The 16,555-nt window shown below is 40.1% G+C and overlaps 3 protein-coding genes across 8 annotated transcripts in view; 2 read left to right on the plus strand and 1 right to left on the minus strand.

The window, feature by feature from the left end:
- The first annotated feature begins 835 nt into the window (after window positions 1–835).
- Window positions 836–5,485, plus strand: irak4 (interleukin-1 receptor-associated kinase 4). 2 transcript variants are annotated; one of them, XM_048256230.1, is made up of 11 exons: window positions 836–1,169; window positions 1,268–1,413; window positions 1,515–1,622; window positions 1,808–1,968; window positions 2,074–2,138; window positions 2,334–2,448; window positions 2,548–2,657; window positions 3,826–4,012; window positions 4,299–4,361; window positions 4,453–4,611; window positions 5,344–5,485. In XM_048256230.1, the coding sequence occupies exons 1-11, from the start codon at window positions 1,003–1,005 to the stop codon at window positions 5,380–5,382; spliced, it is 1,320 nt and encodes a 439-aa protein (XP_048112187.1). In that variant the 5' UTR covers window positions 836–1,002; the 3' UTR covers window positions 5,383–5,485. The 2 variants fall into 2 exon arrangements, with proteins under 2 accessions (XP_048112187.1, XP_048112188.1); XM_048256231.1 differs by lacking the exon at window positions 5,344–5,485 and having other exon boundaries at window positions 4,453–4,647.
- A 73-nt stretch (window positions 5,486–5,558) lies between these two features.
- twf1a (twinfilin actin-binding protein 1a) lies at window positions 5,559–13,820 on the minus strand. Of its 2 annotated transcripts, none has more exons than XM_048256233.1 (9): window positions 13,671–13,820; window positions 12,491–12,568; window positions 12,109–12,287; window positions 11,225–11,320; window positions 10,880–10,984; window positions 9,427–9,552; window positions 8,691–8,841; window positions 8,314–8,435; window positions 5,559–6,742 (listed from the first exon to the last, which is right to left on the minus strand). In XM_048256233.1, exons 1-9 carry the CDS (start codon window positions 13,693–13,695, stop codon window positions 6,575–6,577), a joined length of 1,050 nt encoding a protein of 349 aa, XP_048112190.1. In that variant the 5' UTR covers window positions 13,696–13,820; the 3' UTR covers window positions 5,559–6,574. The 2 variants fall into 2 exon arrangements, with proteins under 2 accessions (XP_048112190.1, XP_048112191.1); XM_048256234.1 differs by having other exon boundaries at window positions 12,109–12,282; window positions 13,671–13,701.
- Window positions 10,991–16,555, plus strand: part of tmem117 (transmembrane protein 117) — a 44,975-nt gene continuing 39,410 nt past the window's right edge. Inside the window, exons 1-3 of one of the 4 annotated variants that reach the window (XM_048256226.1) lie at window positions 10,991–11,008; window positions 14,658–14,802; window positions 16,144–16,449. In XM_048256226.1, coding sequence (XP_048112183.1) covers window positions 14,694–14,802; window positions 16,144–16,449 — 415 coding nt within the window. In that variant the 5' untranslated portion in view covers window positions 10,991–11,008; window positions 14,658–14,693. Of the gene's footprint in view, window positions 11,009–13,890; window positions 14,197–14,657; window positions 14,803–15,261; window positions 15,754–16,143; window positions 16,450–16,555 lie in introns of those variants that run through there. The other 3 variants (XM_048256225.1, XM_048256228.1, XM_048256227.1) reach the window with 3 other exon arrangements.

The raw sequence follows: 16,555 nt of genomic DNA on the forward strand, positions 1-16,555 counted from the left end.
GAAGAAACCTTGGTATATATAGAGTCTATGGTAAAAACACCAGAGCTTTTTTTGGTTACATACTGTAGGTTATGGGCAGTGAGGAGAAAGTGAGAATTTAACAATGCATTGCACTGCATTACAATCACAAATTATACCATAAAGATATAGAAGATGAGTGATCATGTAATACCATAGCATGCATGTTCATATCTTAACCACAAGGGGTCCTTCTTCACTATGACTTTCTTCAGCTACTTTACATGATGCACCTGTAGTCCTGCTAGGGCAATGGGGGAATAACAGAGGCATGAGGGACAGATGATGAACTGCAGTATTTTTCTAAATCAATAAAACATCTATTATTATTACATTATTATAAAATAAGAAACAAAAACACACACACAAATTTCAGAAGGTAACTTAGCCTAGGCTACTCATTCAATTTAAGATTTAACAATCCTTCCTGTGGGTCTTCCAATCTGGTTACCAAGAATCTGTGTGTAGGCCAGTGCTAGGCCTTATTGCCATTTCGATTTTGGACATGAAGTGCAGTCCTACCCCATACGGCCTGCATGCCCAAATAAGTAGAATTACAGACACGTGCGCCCCCGCAAGTCAACGAATAATATTGCAGTAAAACCAGGAAATGTTACTTCCTTGTTATAATGTAGGCTATCCCTTTCATTTAAAATCCATCAAACTACAGACAGGTTAGCGTGAAAAGGGTTAATGTTTTCAGGAAGTTGCTTCATAACGGAAACCCCAAGCTTCATTCTGACTTCTAGACTGACTACAAACAAACTCATAAAATACAGGAAAATTAAAAAAAATCACCGTGACATGCGTAGGTAGGTAGGCTATGCCAGGCACAAACTATGTTTTTAAGTAGGTTAGTATGACTTAGAACGTAGCCTAATGTTACAAAGTATTTTGTTCAGTTTTAGCATAACAGTGCAGTTACATCGCCTAATTGTTCAAATAATAGGCTTTTAGCAGAAAAAAGATTTTGATGCCGTGAAGATGAGCAACAGTGATATAACACCGTCAACATTTCTTCGGAATCTCAATCATGGCACGCATCATAAACTGGCAGATTTTTTGGACCCTGTCGACACATGGAAGAGGATTCTCGTCGACATACAAAACAAATCCACGGGTCAGCCGAGGTACACACAGTTACACTTCAGGTGAGTTCTAATGGGATACGCATTCTGCCCACTAGATTTCATCAATGTTTAGTCTCCATCGCATATGGCCTACTGTGAACTATTCTGTGCCTCTACAGGAGGTTCGAGGGACTGATGGCAAAAGGGAAAAGCCCAACAGTAGAACTACTCTACGACTGGGGCACAGCCAACGCGACTGTAGGTGAATTGGTGGATCTATTAGTGAAGCACAAGTTATTTGGTCCAGCTGATCTTCTTCTTCCTGGTGAGTTTGCCAGTGTGGCGCCATGAAGTAGATTATTATTGTCGGTATAGGCTACTGAGATTTTTGTTTTTAGTTGACTATTTTCTTTTCTGTTTTCATAGATATGGTTAGTAGTAGGCCAGTTGAAGCAGTGACTGGTCTTGTAGGCCTATGCCAAAAAAAAGTGGCTCTGGAAAGTAGGCCTAGGCCAGAGGAATCTGTTGATCCAGGTAACTCATGATGTGACATTTTAGCAGATTTATTAGGAACACATCAGAGAGTAAGCATTAATCATCTAGTTTCTACTGAAGTATGAAAATGATTGAATATGTTTGATTGTTTCATAGCTGTTTTCATGTTAGGTTGTATCAAAGTTTTGTCAGCATAATAGTAACAGCAGGTTCCTCTCCCTCAGGTTTCTCTAGGTTCTCCTACCATGAGCTCATGAAAATCACAGGGAACTGGGATGACCGCCCAACATCCATGGGAGGAAATAAACTTGGGGAGGGGGGCTTTGGTATTGTCTACAAAGGTTGCTTAAACAACACACATGTGGCTGTGAAGAAACTCAACATGGTAAGTGTTAGTCTATTGTATTATTACGAACTTTGTAGTTGGATGATGTTTGACTGACATTTACTTATTTATTTCTTCCTCCTGACCCATTCCTGTTTCATTCAGATGGATGACATCTCCCCAGATGAGCTCCAGATTCAGTTTAATCAGGAGATTCAAACTCTAATGGTGTAAGGCAACTAGAATGTATTGTCTTGGAACTGGAGACATCACCTTTAATGTGATTTGTAATGTTCAGAAATAGAAATGGAAACCAAAGGAGATCATGAAATTGCCTCTCAGTTACTTTAATACGTATAGCCTTTTTTGCTTTTGAAGGGTGGAAAGCAAAGCTTGATATATAGTGTATGTTTGTAATTCTATAGGTTAGAGCATGAGAATCTGGTAAACATGGTTGGATTTTCATGTGATACGGAACATCCCTGTTTAGTGTATGCATACATGCCTAATGGATCATTGCTGGATCGTTTGGCCTGCTTGGTAAGCAAACCACCATTTTTCAGGGAAACCAGGTGATATAATGTGGTATATTCACAATCTGGCTTTGAACTAATATGTGTGTTTGTGTTTTTTTTTAAGGATAACACCCCGCCTCTCTCATGGCATAGAAGATATATAATTGCTGTGGGAACAGCAAAAGGCCTGGAATATCTACACAGCAATCATCATGTGCACAGAGATGTCAAAAGGTCTCTCTTCACTTTCAATCTTACTATTTAAAGTAGGTGTATGTAAGAAAGCATATTTATGTGCTTCAGTCAAGATAACCAGCTGGTGGCAACATTATTTACAGATTATCTTCCTTAGAAACCGTTTCAGCACTAATGCAGGACTCTGCATTAGCTAACTAAACTTTAACAGGCCTATCTAAATATGACTCAATATTCAGTGTAAAACTATTGACATTATTGCCTAAACCATATTTAAAGTTATTTAAATCTAACTTTCATATGACCATTTAGTTGGATGTAAAATAATTCATTTGAAGCCTTGGGTGCAAAAAAATATGTGAAATTGGAAACAAATAAGGTTTTATTTACATTCCACACTCAATAGCATGGTATTGAAAAGTATGGTATCTATTTTAAAAGTGTATCGGTCTCTTCTTGGAAGGAGGCTCCTCGCCTTGGCCGTTATCATCATCAGCCTTTCTTTGTTGGCGGCATAGTGCTGCATGCTGAAGGAAGGCTTCTCCGGCCTCTATTTCTTCTCCGTGATCTTAACAATCACAGAGTGATATACTATGCCATCCACGTTGTGCCCAGAAACCCTCCATAGCCCCGGGATCTCTTTGCCAGCGTTTTTGACTGGGGACAAAATTTCATAGACAGTCTGTCCATTGGCCAACTCCTGAGTGCTGCACTCGGTTGTGAAGTCCAGATCTAAATTTGCATCCTCTGGTTCTTCTGGCTGCCAGGGAATCTGGAGGGGGATGGAAGGGATTGGTTCTGGCCTTGGTGGTTGAGCAGTTTTTCGATGGTCTATAGGCTGTGGATTTTTTTATACATTTTTTTTTTTGTCAGTGTTGCTATACCATTATGCTATCTTAAATAGAGAAAATAACATGATGGTGAATAAGTCTCAAGGCCTACGCACACGGCCGGCGGCGATTTATGGCAGGTGACCGGCAAAATGGAATAGAATCTATTGAAGTGAATGGTGCAACAGCAGTGTGTGTAGTAAAGCTATTACAGAATTCCACCGTCTCGTTTGTCTGTCGCATCTCCGCCCGTGTGTGGTGGGCTTTAAACTGAATATATAATAAAGTAAAACATATTAAACATTCTAAATGAATGTATTCTTTTTTCCATTTAATGTTTTTGTATTTTTTTTTTTTTTTAATTATTATTTTGGCAGTGCAAATATTTTGCTGGATGAAAAACTTGTGTCAAAAATTAGCGACTTTGGGCTGACACGAGCCTCAGCAAAGCGCACATCCACCACAGTGATGACCGAGAAGGTGGTCGGGACTACAGCCTACATGGCACCCGAGGCCCTGAGGGGAGAGATCACTCCTAAATCAGACATCTACAGCTTTGGAGTGGTATTCCTTCCCTGCCTTCCTTTTGACCGTGTAGAAACACAACTATGTGTCCCTTAAAGTGACTTTTCCATCACTATGAAAAATGGCCACAGACCTTAAGTCAAGTCAAATTTATTTTTATAGCATAGTTAACACAACAGGGTTGTCCCAATGTGCTTCACCAATGAACTAAAACTAATGTTAATAATACAAATAATAATAATTACTGTATATGCTGGTAGTTTATTCTCCATGAGACTTGTACTGATTGTACAGTTTTACAATAATTTTATTTGCTTTGGCAAAGGTGTTGCTGGAAATAATATCTGGACTTCCACCAGTTGATGAGGAACGAAAACCTAAATTTCTAGTAAGTTTCCAATTTCAACAATGACACATTTTCTTTAGTTAATTTAGCTGTGCTGTATTCTGCATTATCTCTGTTGATGGCATCCTCACAGATGGAGGTGAAAGATGAGATTGAAGATGAGGAGATGGAACTGGAAGACCTGGTAGATAAGAAAATGGACTCTGTGGACCTCTCCTCGGTGGAGAAGATATTTGGCCTGGCTTGCCACTGTCTTAATGATAAGAAGGGCAAGCGACCAAGCATGGAAGAGGTAATGGAGTTACTGTTCAAAATCACAACCTCCTGAACAACCCTAGCAAGACATGTAGCAGGCCTCAGCAAACCAAATAGTCAGTAAGACCAGGGGGTATTCCAAGTACATGGTTTAGTGATAAACCTGGGTAAGTTAACTCAGAGTAAGTGTTAAACCTCCTACAAGAAGACCCTATGGCATTGTTTTGTTAGGCGAATGAAGCCAAACAGCTCTTCTGTTAGGAGGTATACCACTTACTCTGAGTTAACTTACCCAGGTTACTAAACCATGTACTTGGAATATCCCCCAATGATCACACTCATTCCGCACCACACCCCTCATATCAGTTTGTTAAATGTTAAAAGATGTTCAGTAGAATGTCAGAATGTATGAAGGCTCCCTGCTCTTCTTTACTATACTAACTCCAGAGCCATAGTGATGTGCATATTGCTGTAATACTACCCCCCCCTCAGACCTACTCGAATTTGATGTTTATTCAACACTCCTCCCATCTGAGAATGTTTGGGAGTCTTCAGAGCTCAGTTGCTTGCACTGTGCCCTTGAGCTAGCCATTTGAGCAGAAGTTATTCAGCTGCTACAGCTTTATTTTGCCCCAGAGCAAGGCGATGCAACTTGAGATGTATCAGCGCATCTAGCTGGATGCCCAGACTACTTGCCCAGACATTTATTTGTTGACTGTTATGTGCAAGTCACTGTTTATTCTTTACAAAATCACACCTCTTTTTGCAGGTGTTGAGAGTGCTGAAGGATGATGTCATTGTGGACTGACAAAGCCAGCAAGAACTAAAAATATACATCAAGTGGTGTAATGTAATCTGCCATGGTGTTGGTGGCACCTTCAGTTTGTAAATAAACAAATATATGGTTTCAATTGTCGTTGTTACGTCATTCATGACATTTTATTTGAGAATGTGCTTTATGTGAGTGAGCATTTTATTCGTAAATGGAGATTTAAATATTTTATTTCTTTTAAAAAATACAACTGTTAAACAGAGAACGGCATACTTAATACCATACTTAAGACAGTTCCATCATGTCATGTTAGTGAGACATTCACTAGGATACGAGATGTTCCATAGTGGTCTAACCTCAGTAGAAGCATGTTCTTCAGACAGCCCAGATTCTATCTAGTAACCTCTTGCTACAGTGTGCATGCTTTGCACCCAGGCTATTTGAAAGCTTGTGGCAGCTACTGTAACAAAGTTAATTGATTATCAATGATGTGAAACGGGAGCATTCACTAAAACAAATGATGCATGCAGTGACCACTGACAGAGAGATTCCAGACAGACGTAACTTTTTTCCACGAGAATACCATTTCTGTACACTTGCATAGAAAAATAAGTTTCTTGGCAGATGGGTCCATGTGTAAACCACAGTTATATCAAAACATGACACCTGTTCTTGTGTTATAAAAAGAAAGGCTATGCATGGAAAATACTATGCATGACATCGCACATTCCCTGTTTAATTCTGTGTTTATGGTGCTGCTGGTTGCAGTTAAGACATTTGTATACAACTGAGGCCTTAGGTGCATTTAAAAATATAAAAAAAGACATTAAAATGAATTGGAATGGTAAATGCTGGACACTAGGAAGATCACTCGCATTGGTGCACAATAGCAGCGGGGAACCTCTTGTTGACCATGTCCCAGCCTTTTAATAATAATTCAAGGAATGCTTAATTGGCTCACACTCTCAATCTGGATATGCTACAAGTGTGTGTGGATGTTAATGTGTGTGTTTACAAACGGAAGGGCTTCTCTTCCTGTGCGTGCATAGTTCAGCGTTGAGGGTGGGTCGGAGTTGGGTTTAAAAAAAAAAAAAAAAAAAAAAAAAAAAAAAAAAAAAAGATTCATGGAGGTTTATGTTGAATGGGCTTTTTCCTCCATCTTCTGGAATGTTCCACTATGGAGTTTGAAAGGAGGGTGAAAGTTGGGAGTGTGCAAGCGTCCATCTGCCTAATCATCGCAGTCATCCTCTCCTGGCGGCCTAGTGATTCGGCGTCCCCCCCTCTTGCCGGCGGGACCCTTGGGCTTGGCAAACGCTTGTTTGTGGGCATGCTGCTTAGGGTGAACCTCCTCATACAAGAAGTCTGCTGTCAGTTCGTCTCCATTGTCGATCTCCAACTAAAAGGAGCAACAGGGGTGAGTAAATGTGACTATTGTACAGTAAAAAGGACTGCTGACAGTTTTTCGATTAAGACCTGAACTGAGAATCGGTCTTCAAATCTCTTTGTCTGCTTTAAACCAGATTACACAGACTAAATCATAACAGTAAGCTCATGGCCAGTAGGTGGAATCCAAGTAGTTGCACAAGCCTTTTGTGGCACAAAGTACTTGGCTGATTCTAAATAGCCTTCAGTAGGTAAATACTAGTTCCAAGAAGATAATGTTTTAAGTACCTTGGCATCAGCATACAACCAACACGAAATACATATATTTATTTTCACACACTTGCTTTTGGAACACATACTGAACAAAACATAAATGCATCACTTTTTACGTTTGCTCCTATTTTTCATGAGTTGAAGTAAAAGATTATTTTTTTTTCTAAAAAGGCTTATTTCCCTAACCTTTGTTCACAAGATCTGTCACAAGGTTTTAAGGGAGCATGCAACTGGCATGTATACGTCACTGCAGGAATGTTGCCTGGGAACTTAATGTGAGAGTTAAATGCTAACTAATACAGATTTGTGAACAAATAAACCTTTTGTGTGCATAGAAGTGTTGGGTCTTTCTCTTTAACTTGTGAACAAACAAATGAGCAAAAAATGAAATGTGAGCAAAATGAATATATGTTTATATATATATATATATATATATATATATATATATATATATATATAGATAGATATAGATAGATATATATGATTTATGATTTAAAAAAAACAATGCAACTGATCTCAGCTGGTATTCTGTCTATAATGGAGTTGAATGGAAATTTCTAAGTGACTCCACACTCTTGACTTATAATATGCCAATTACATAGACTAATGACATAGCTAATGGTACAGTCAAAATATAAGTAGCAATAAATTAGGGGGAGTGGTTCAACCGAGTCATATCTCACACACAGAGCACCTTACCTTACTATGCACAGAGAATCACAGGCTCAGTCCCTGCCTCAGTCATTGCAAGCACCTTGTGATTAATCACCCACTATGTGTTGAGTATGATACTGTTTTTAGTCTTGATTTAGATTTAGTGTTATTTAGAATAATTTGTATTTTAGTATATTCTTTATCTTACTGTCCTTATTGCTTAGTTGTGTTTTTTATATTATATACTTTTAATTACTTTTTCTGCTGTTAGTGAATGTTGTGTGTGATGCATGTATGCTACTGAGACCTTGAATTTCCCCTTGTGGATCAATAAAGTATCTATCTATCTATCTATCTATCTTACTGAAGATGTACTACCAATAAACAAAACCATGAACAAATTTAGAACCTGGGTGAAATGCCATCTGAGAAGAAGTGTTACAGTATTTGCAGACAAGCTATTTGCACTTGTGGGTAGATGGGTCGTAATCGCTAACAACTTACACCATTCTCTTTTCTCTGGCAGTAAAACAGGTCTTGAACAAGTGCACCTCTGTGTTGACATCTTAAAAGCTCTATGCTTTCACAATTACATTCACAAAAGTATTTTTTAATCACAGAAGGATTAGTGCCTTCTGTCAAACTTATAACACTCACCTTCTTCTCAATCTCCATATTAAGCTGGTTTTCAACCATGTCCACCAGGGGGTTTTTACAGCTGGAGTAGAGCATTCTTTCTTTGATACTGCAGCTGTAGCCAGGCATGGAGTAGATGAAGACTGAACGATCAAAAGGAGGAAACTGATGTCATGACGTGAATTCTCATATTCCCATAGTCCACAACATGATGCAGTGTAAATCTTGACATCTTGAAATCTTAAAAGTTGCAAACTCAATAATTTGGCTCAGACACATTATTATTATTCTTACTATTAGTAGCAGTAGTAGTAATAATAAAGCACTTTGGGTCAACCCTGTTGCATTAAATGTGCTATAAAAATAAACTGACTTGACATTCTGCTTAGATCTCTCACCTATGGATTCCAAGTAGTCACCCTCATGTGAGTGCTTGTACAGGAAGAAGTGGTAACGTGCAGAGTCCTTTGGGATCCTTTTAGGCAAGTCTTTAATTTCCGTTGGATCAGTGTTAGACAGGATTATGAGTTCTTTATCAAAGTTGATTTCCTGATAATGAAAAGGTTTTGAAAAAAAATGTTATCATCAGAGCTGCTCAACTTCTCCCTACTCCCAAAATGCTAATTTAGAATATTGTTTTGCCTGTTGTGATTGATCAATCACTTCTTCACTTTTAAGAGGAAATTCTATCTGTTTTTAAAAATAGAATATACTAAAAGAACCTTTACACCAGCTTTTCACAAGCTACCAGTAGCTCCAAGTAGCTCTCCAAAAGGTTTGAGGAAGATGTTCATAAATCTGATAACCCAGTAACTTGGGAAATTAAAATTCCAATGAAATGAAATTCACAGTCTACAAAGAGAGAAGGTAAATAAGTTGAAAGGGACCTTTAAAAAGCATACAAATCTTATTCAGCCGTTTTGAGTGATCAGATATGTGAATACATGGCATGCTACCACTAACATAAAAGCTCTCGGCCATGTCCATTTTGTCAAAGTAGCTCTCAGAGGAAAAAAGTCTCTCGGCCATATCCATTTTGTCAAAGTAGCTCTCGGAGGAAAAAAGGTTGGAGACCCCTGCTTTACACCTAGTTTGTCAGATTTTGTAACCTAAATAGAATCATAGTTGACTTACAAGCTGAACGTAGTTGAACTTCTTGTCCTTGAACTGTTCCAGAGCATTCATGGCATCCCCATGTAGAGGGAAAGCGACACCCTGGAGGGTCTGCTGTTTGGTGTCCACGCTGATGTCAGTTTGCACCTGAGGACAGCAACATACGGTCAGTTTCACTTGTCACAGTCAAACGTGTTGCTAATGATGACCACTTCAAATTCAGCGTTTTAAATAGACAAAGTGTTGAAATCTGTGTAAGTCTACAATGTATCATAGAAATCTGCCCTTGATGCCTAAACCTTTCAGTCTCTACATTACATCAGTGGCATAACCACACTATGTTTTTCCTGTGTGAACTTTTTGTTATAATTAGCACATGCTTAGCACAGGAAGAACACTTAGTTACAGACTCCTAAGTCCTGAAGTCACCTAATGGTGGTGATGGTGCTCCACCCTCTAAATAGCTAGTCTGAGAGAACAGTGGCTAGATTAATGTGAGCCACACACAGCACCCATGGTGAGGTGACCCATGGTCAGTCTACAGAGAACACCAGACAGTCTGAGAGAAGCATAATGTAACTTCCTGTTTATAGTTTTGCTTAATCTCATTGGCTGGTTGTGAAAAAATGACCCATGTCAGCTTGTCATAGAACTTCCTTTTATGGTAAGGTGCAGGGCCAGTACAGAGCTTGTTGATTTGAAAGACTGCATTATGTGGAGCAGACTAGAGTCTGAACTAGCAAAGAAAGTCAACCTATCAACTGACTGACAGCTACTCAAGACAACATTCATGATTTGTCATTTGTAGACTACCGTATATTGAATTAAGACTGCAGTTCAGAACAGTAGTGGATTACAAATCCACAGAGAACAACAGTGATAACAAATCAATCAACACACACAATCAACACCTAATGGGCTTATCAACTCTGTGACCTTGTGGACTCATTCATCTAGACACTGTAGGCCTATTCATTTTGAAATTACACATAATTAGTGAGAGCAGTCTTTCAGCCTCCACACCCAACCCCTTTGTCCATGCCTTATATTATTTTTTTGTCCTTTTCAGCTCTAAATAAATTTTTGATAGTCATCATTTCCAGAAGAGCTACCATGTCAACCTTTGCCTGCCCTCAATCACTACTCTCAAGTCAATGTTTTTTTTTTTTTGCCCACCACCAACCCTCACCTTTTCGGAGGACAATCTTTATTTTTATTCCATATAGGTACAACAAGTAGTTGAAGCCGCTCCGAACCCACCCACCCTAGTGCCGTCCAAATCACAAGTGTGACAAACTGAGACATACAGACAGACAGAAGTCAATTGTACCCACATGTATAAAAAGTACCCACAAAAGTCAAAAGTACCCACATATACAACGATATCCTCAACAAATGGTTCTCAAATTTCTAAGTTTATACATGCAGACACGGGACGATGTGGCTGTGTTGGTGCATGTTGATGTGTGTGTACCTCGCTCAGTTTGATCTGTCTCAGTTCCTCCTCAGCAGCAGTCAGAGGCAGGGGAGCGGCTTGAGCAGTTAGATACTTCCTGTATCCACTGAGCGACACATCATCCTGCAAGGCAGACGTTCAATCTCAGTAAGTGCTTACATGACAACAGTCAGTTACTTAAGCTTCAGCAACCATTACAACTACAAAAGAAAGCCTTAAAGGTATACATCAAAATAGATTAAATCACATTAATCTTTGGCTTTCAAAGCAGGTAACTATGACAAAGTAAACACACATTAGCTGATAAATAAAGCAAGCAAGTTAACAAATTCACAAACAAGCAAACAAACAATCAAGTCAAACCTTAACGTTGCCAAACACCTCATCCTTGATGTGACCACCGCCAAACTCTTTTTTCAGTGTGGCTCTTGTAGCAGCATAGAGCATTTTAGGTCGCACCTACGTTTATTAAGTGAAAATGAAATATTACAACTTAAGTACTGGTTATTTCACCAACAAATTCACCCAATTCATGCTGATCATCACTGATAACAGAAGTCCTTTCATCAGAAACGAGTGCCCCTGCACTGTGGTTGACATAACAAATTATCCAAACAATCTACTCTCCAGGGCTGTTATTCTGTGTGCTTTCATTATTGAAGATCTGTCATTGCTGTTGCAAGACAGTGTGAGTAATCCTAAAGTGTTAAAATCTTTTGTGAAGATAACTCAGAGGAGCGGGATAAATGGGCACGTTCAGTATGCTATAATAAGCTGCCTCCCTCAGAGCCAACATGTCTGAGCCTGTGATGTCTTTGCATTCTGGAGAGGAATGTTTCACCTCCACTAAGTTATTCACTAATCCACTGCCTGGGGAATTGTTTTGCTGTATAAAATCTAACACACTTGCAAAATAACATGATTATGCCATAATAAATCTTCCTGACTAAATAATGATCAACAGAAAATCAAAATGGGACTTAATCCACAAACACAATAACAATGAGCAGTGAAGAACCTATCCTTATTCTATAATGATATGCCTAATTCTTTTTGTCAAAATTTAATACAAACAAAAAAAAACAAGAAGGCTATTGTACACTCTGTCTCCATATGCTTTTTTTGTTTGTTGATTACATTTTGAGCATCCAGGAGGCTACAAGGCTTGATTATTATCTATGACAGAAGCACTAACATGGATGTTAATGTCTATGGGACATGTATGGCATTCAAAATGAGAGACTTACAGGGGAATGGTCGGGGGACCAGGCAATAAAGATCCATTCATAACCCTGATTGTTGGAGGAGTCCAGTCTGTAGAGGATGTAGCAGGGCAGGTCATTTTCTAACAGTGGTAGGACAGAGGTGTCATACTCTTGGTCCCAACTTTGAGTGGCTTGCTTGGATCCGCCAACCACTAACTGCTCTGAAACAAAAGCACACAAACATCCATATAGTTTTATGACAGCTTGGCTATAATTTCCTAAACTGCATCTAAAATGTAAGATGGCCATTAATTAATTAGGCCTAGGTCACAACACTATAGCCATAACGTAGAAAGTCTAGTATAGCTTTTGCATGCATTATTACTAATATAGCTATGGTATGCTCCATTATTTTTATTCTTACCATTCTCAATCACAATTTTCAGCAGCCGATAGTCTCCATTCCTGGCACTGGCAAATATTTCTTTCACATCATCAGCAGCTAAACAGACAGGGCAAAGATCATGTCAACTGCTGGTCCTCCCATAATATAATTTGTTGACAAAAGAGCTGATACAAGGAAAAATTGGCAGTGGTGTGTCATTATTTTAGGTCAAAAGTTCAAACAAACAAGCTGAGCAGGCGATTTGAAAACAATGCAAGTCTGGGAGCTGATATGCAGCGACCAGGGGGGAAGACTATGACAAATGAAGGAATTAAGGCGAGGCATGGTTGCCACACTTTATGTCTTCAGAGAAATTTCAGCAACACAAACACACTTGCCCGACTGGCATTCATCAGCCTGTGTCTGCACTAGAGCTTTAAATTGCTCATTGACTCGCCCTTGATTTTTTGAATATCACTAGCGTGCAGTCAATATTAAGAGAATAGGGCCTACTACAGATTATTTAATATGAACAAAATACCGTAGACAGACATTTAAACGTCTTTGATCTGTCAGCTGTTGGACAAGTGTTTGCAAGGGAGTCTGAATTTTAGCTAGGTCATAGTCTACGTTTCAGACAGGTGACGGATGCAAATGATAACATTGCTTAAGACAAGATAACGTAGCCGCTGTTTCAAAATGTACCAAACATTTGATTTTATTTTTCTCTATTCAATCACAACAGAGGTGTGTTAACCTTCATTGGCACGATACACCTAAGCAGTTTTGGTGAGACCTGCCAGCCAGCTACGAAGGCGTTGCCCGTTCAAACATCTTACTGCATGAAAGGACTTGGGCTAGGCACGAGACTGCGAGCGAGCGACCGAGGTCTGTCGACTTCACACTTCTACTGAAATCTTAACAATCTGGCTAAATGCAATATTCGGTTAAGTGTGAATCGCATGAACTCTATTGTGCACCAGTTCTTTCAAATCTAAGTAGTATGCTGACCATGAATCAGCGTCGACAGTCACTAGAGGGGCAGGCAGGCAGGCAGGTTAACAGAGTGATATGCATAGCAATAGCAACAGCAGGTTTTCATTGAGTGTTGCTTCAGAGCTAACGTTACTTCGACGACAAAAACAGGACAGAACGGTTTCCCTAGAACCAACAGAACAGAACAGATAGTAGTTTCATCTATAGTTTCAATTAGATTTACCTTCGATACCCGTTTGATGAGACATTATTCCTTCGGAATCCGCGGCTGGACTAAAAACCCTAGAGTCAGGAAGAAGGAAATGGGACTACAGTAACATGACTTGTTTCGTTTAGTCTGACGTCATCATCCCGCAACAACTCACTCACTGGCTGCTTCAATGAAAGCAGGGCATGTTCGCTAATAAAGGAGATGCGCATTTGGTTCTGTGGAGGGAGGTATTGGTGGAGGTCCATCTTTTTTTATTGTTTAGGCTACATGCAATCCCAAATTAAGAGCCTGGAATTCACAAAACAATAGAACTGTCTTGCAATATGTTCATGAGAAATAGGCTAGGAACATCATTCCTCCTCCTCCTCCTCTAAAATAATTATTTGTTTTTTGATCATTTTTTTTTTATCATGAAGTCGGCAAGATCCTTCTGAAATATTCGTGTCATTTTGGCAGGCTAGTAACAGTCTAGGCCTCAACAGGGCATGCAGATTGCAAAGTCGCCTATGTCACCTCAGATGATCTCCATGTAATACAGGTGTGTAGCTGCTGTAAATATCCCGATGCCATCATATTATAATTATCCAAAATGTCGACTTTTTTGTAGGCTAGTGATTTTGATCTTTGTAGGCATAGGCTAATCATAAATCACTCAATAGTGGATTAATTAAACGTCATGACAACAATTTGTTAAATAATACTCTCCCGTTGAAGAGGTTGAACGCTTGGGCTATTTTTTCATGACATTGCACTGATGGTATGCGCCTGCTGCCGCGGGGAGTTGCACCCATCAGCACCACTGCTCTCATCATATACCGACCAGACGCCCGATCGTGTTGAGCTGACAAAGCAGCGCCTTGCTTGGCTCGCTGGCCCGGCTGTCGCTCCATGGACTGACAGCACAATGGCAGAGGATTTCGGGGGTGCCCCTGTCTCGACTACAACAACAACAGGGTCCACGTTTAATCTCGCCACGTTGTTTTCGCCCCTCTTCGTCAGGACAAGCAGAGTGCCGCTGTCGGCTCACCGAGCTTGATGAAGCGGTGTGGGAGCTCTGGGTTTGAGGTCCAGTTGAACACATTTGAGGGGCTAGCCTACACACAGCGGCGTGGAGGAGCAGGGTATGTAAGCAAGCATGTGAGCGGTGAGTGTGTTTACATGTATTCGGCATGTTTTGGTCGCGTTGTTAGGCGATTTCAAAAAAGCACAGCAGTGATTTGCATCAGACGATGCAACGTGTTGTGTAATCAGATTGCCTTCCTGATTCCTGAGGTGCCTTGCGATGTTATGGATTAGGTGTAATTTGAGATGAAAGTGTTTAGCCATTTGAAGAGAGACCATGGCTGTATTCACTACATTTTTGGAAATGAGCGTGACAAAAATAGCCAAATTGACATCATAACGCATGATTTTAGTCATATTGTTTTGTTTTTTATGACTGTCGCCGAAAACGCTAGACACATAAATAACTAGCCTACACCACACCGTTTCCTGTAATACATTTGAATAAACCTTTTCTCATTGGTCAGTGTGCGGACGAGATGTAGTGTTAAGGTGGTCCGAAGTTAATAAACACAAGGATGTAAGGGTAATACCTTTATTTAGTTAATTATTGATACTCATGTTGTTGAGCCTGCTGCCAGTCTACCCCTGTATTGCTCCCTTTCTTGTATTGGTAATGTGACAGCCTACTCTTGAACATTAACCTATTAAGTTTTTCTTGAATCGGTTAAACATGAAGGCCACTGGTATGAACAGCAACACGGTACACCCCTTCCAGTTCTATTTCTGGGGCCCTTACATCACAGACTATTCCCACATTGGGTGTTTTGAACGAGCAGTGTGTTAAAAGGAGGAGATCAGGGCAGGGCAGCACTTCCAGTCAGTGGATGGTTTTATATAAAAAGAAAGCAGAACAGGAGTCTACTGCCAGTAGCCTACATGACATCCACTCAGTTCTGGTTCAAGGAGAACCAATAGTTTAGTTGTCCTGTGGGTTCAATCCAATCTTGGGACATACATGGGATGAGATGGGGATCATGAAATTAGCACCCTCTGTAGCAGACTATCGCAGCCATCTATTGTTACACATGTGGTAAGTGACCTGAAGGGCATGATGTTTATGTGCCAGAGAGTTTTGGTTTTAGGTGGTTACTGCCTCACTGTCTTTTTAAACTATTTTTTTGTTGTTGTTGGGCAATTGAGACTAAATGGGATACACTTTAATCTAATCTTTGTGAGCCGGTTGTCTGTCTTCAGATTGAGGGAATATTCAGTGATGCAGAGATATTTATAGACATCATTGTTTTTCTATGTAATGCAACATGTGTACCCAAACAGAGAGTTTGATGATGTGTCATGATCCTGTAAAGTTATTTGTGTATTTTTTGTTTAACCCTTAGTTTGTTCAAGTGTTGCACATGTTATATGGATTCTGTTTCTGGTCTACCCTCCTGTCTTAAGAATGCTTCCTCTTCCTTTCCAGGTGTACTGTGGCCAGGGCTGATCAGGATGGAAATTGATGCCCGCTTCCGCTACTACTTCCAGCACCCCTGGTCTCGCCTGATCGTGGCCTACCTGGTCACCTTCTTCAACTTCCTCGTCTTCGCCGAGGACCCCGTCTCACACAGCCAGACGGAGGCGCACATGATCGTGGTGGGCAACTGCTTCTCCTTCATCGTGAACAAGTACCCCGGCGGCGCATGGAACGCTCTCAAAGTCATCATGTGGCTGTTGGCCATCATCACCGGCCTGTTTGTGGGAAAGTTCTTCTTTCACAGACGACTGTTTGGTAGGTCACCATGCGCCCCAGTCCGTTTATTTACTGCATGCCATTCCATTAGCTCGCTGAGTCAGAAAGGAGTAGATTAATGGTTGCGCAAGATACCTTCTCCCAC

Source organism: Alosa alosa, chromosome 11 (genome assembly GCF_017589495.1).
Source record: "Alosa alosa isolate M-15738 ecotype Scorff River chromosome 11, AALO_Geno_1.1, whole genome shotgun sequence".
NCBI classification, from domain to species: Eukaryota; Metazoa; Chordata; class Actinopteri; order Clupeiformes; family Clupeidae; genus Alosa; species Alosa alosa.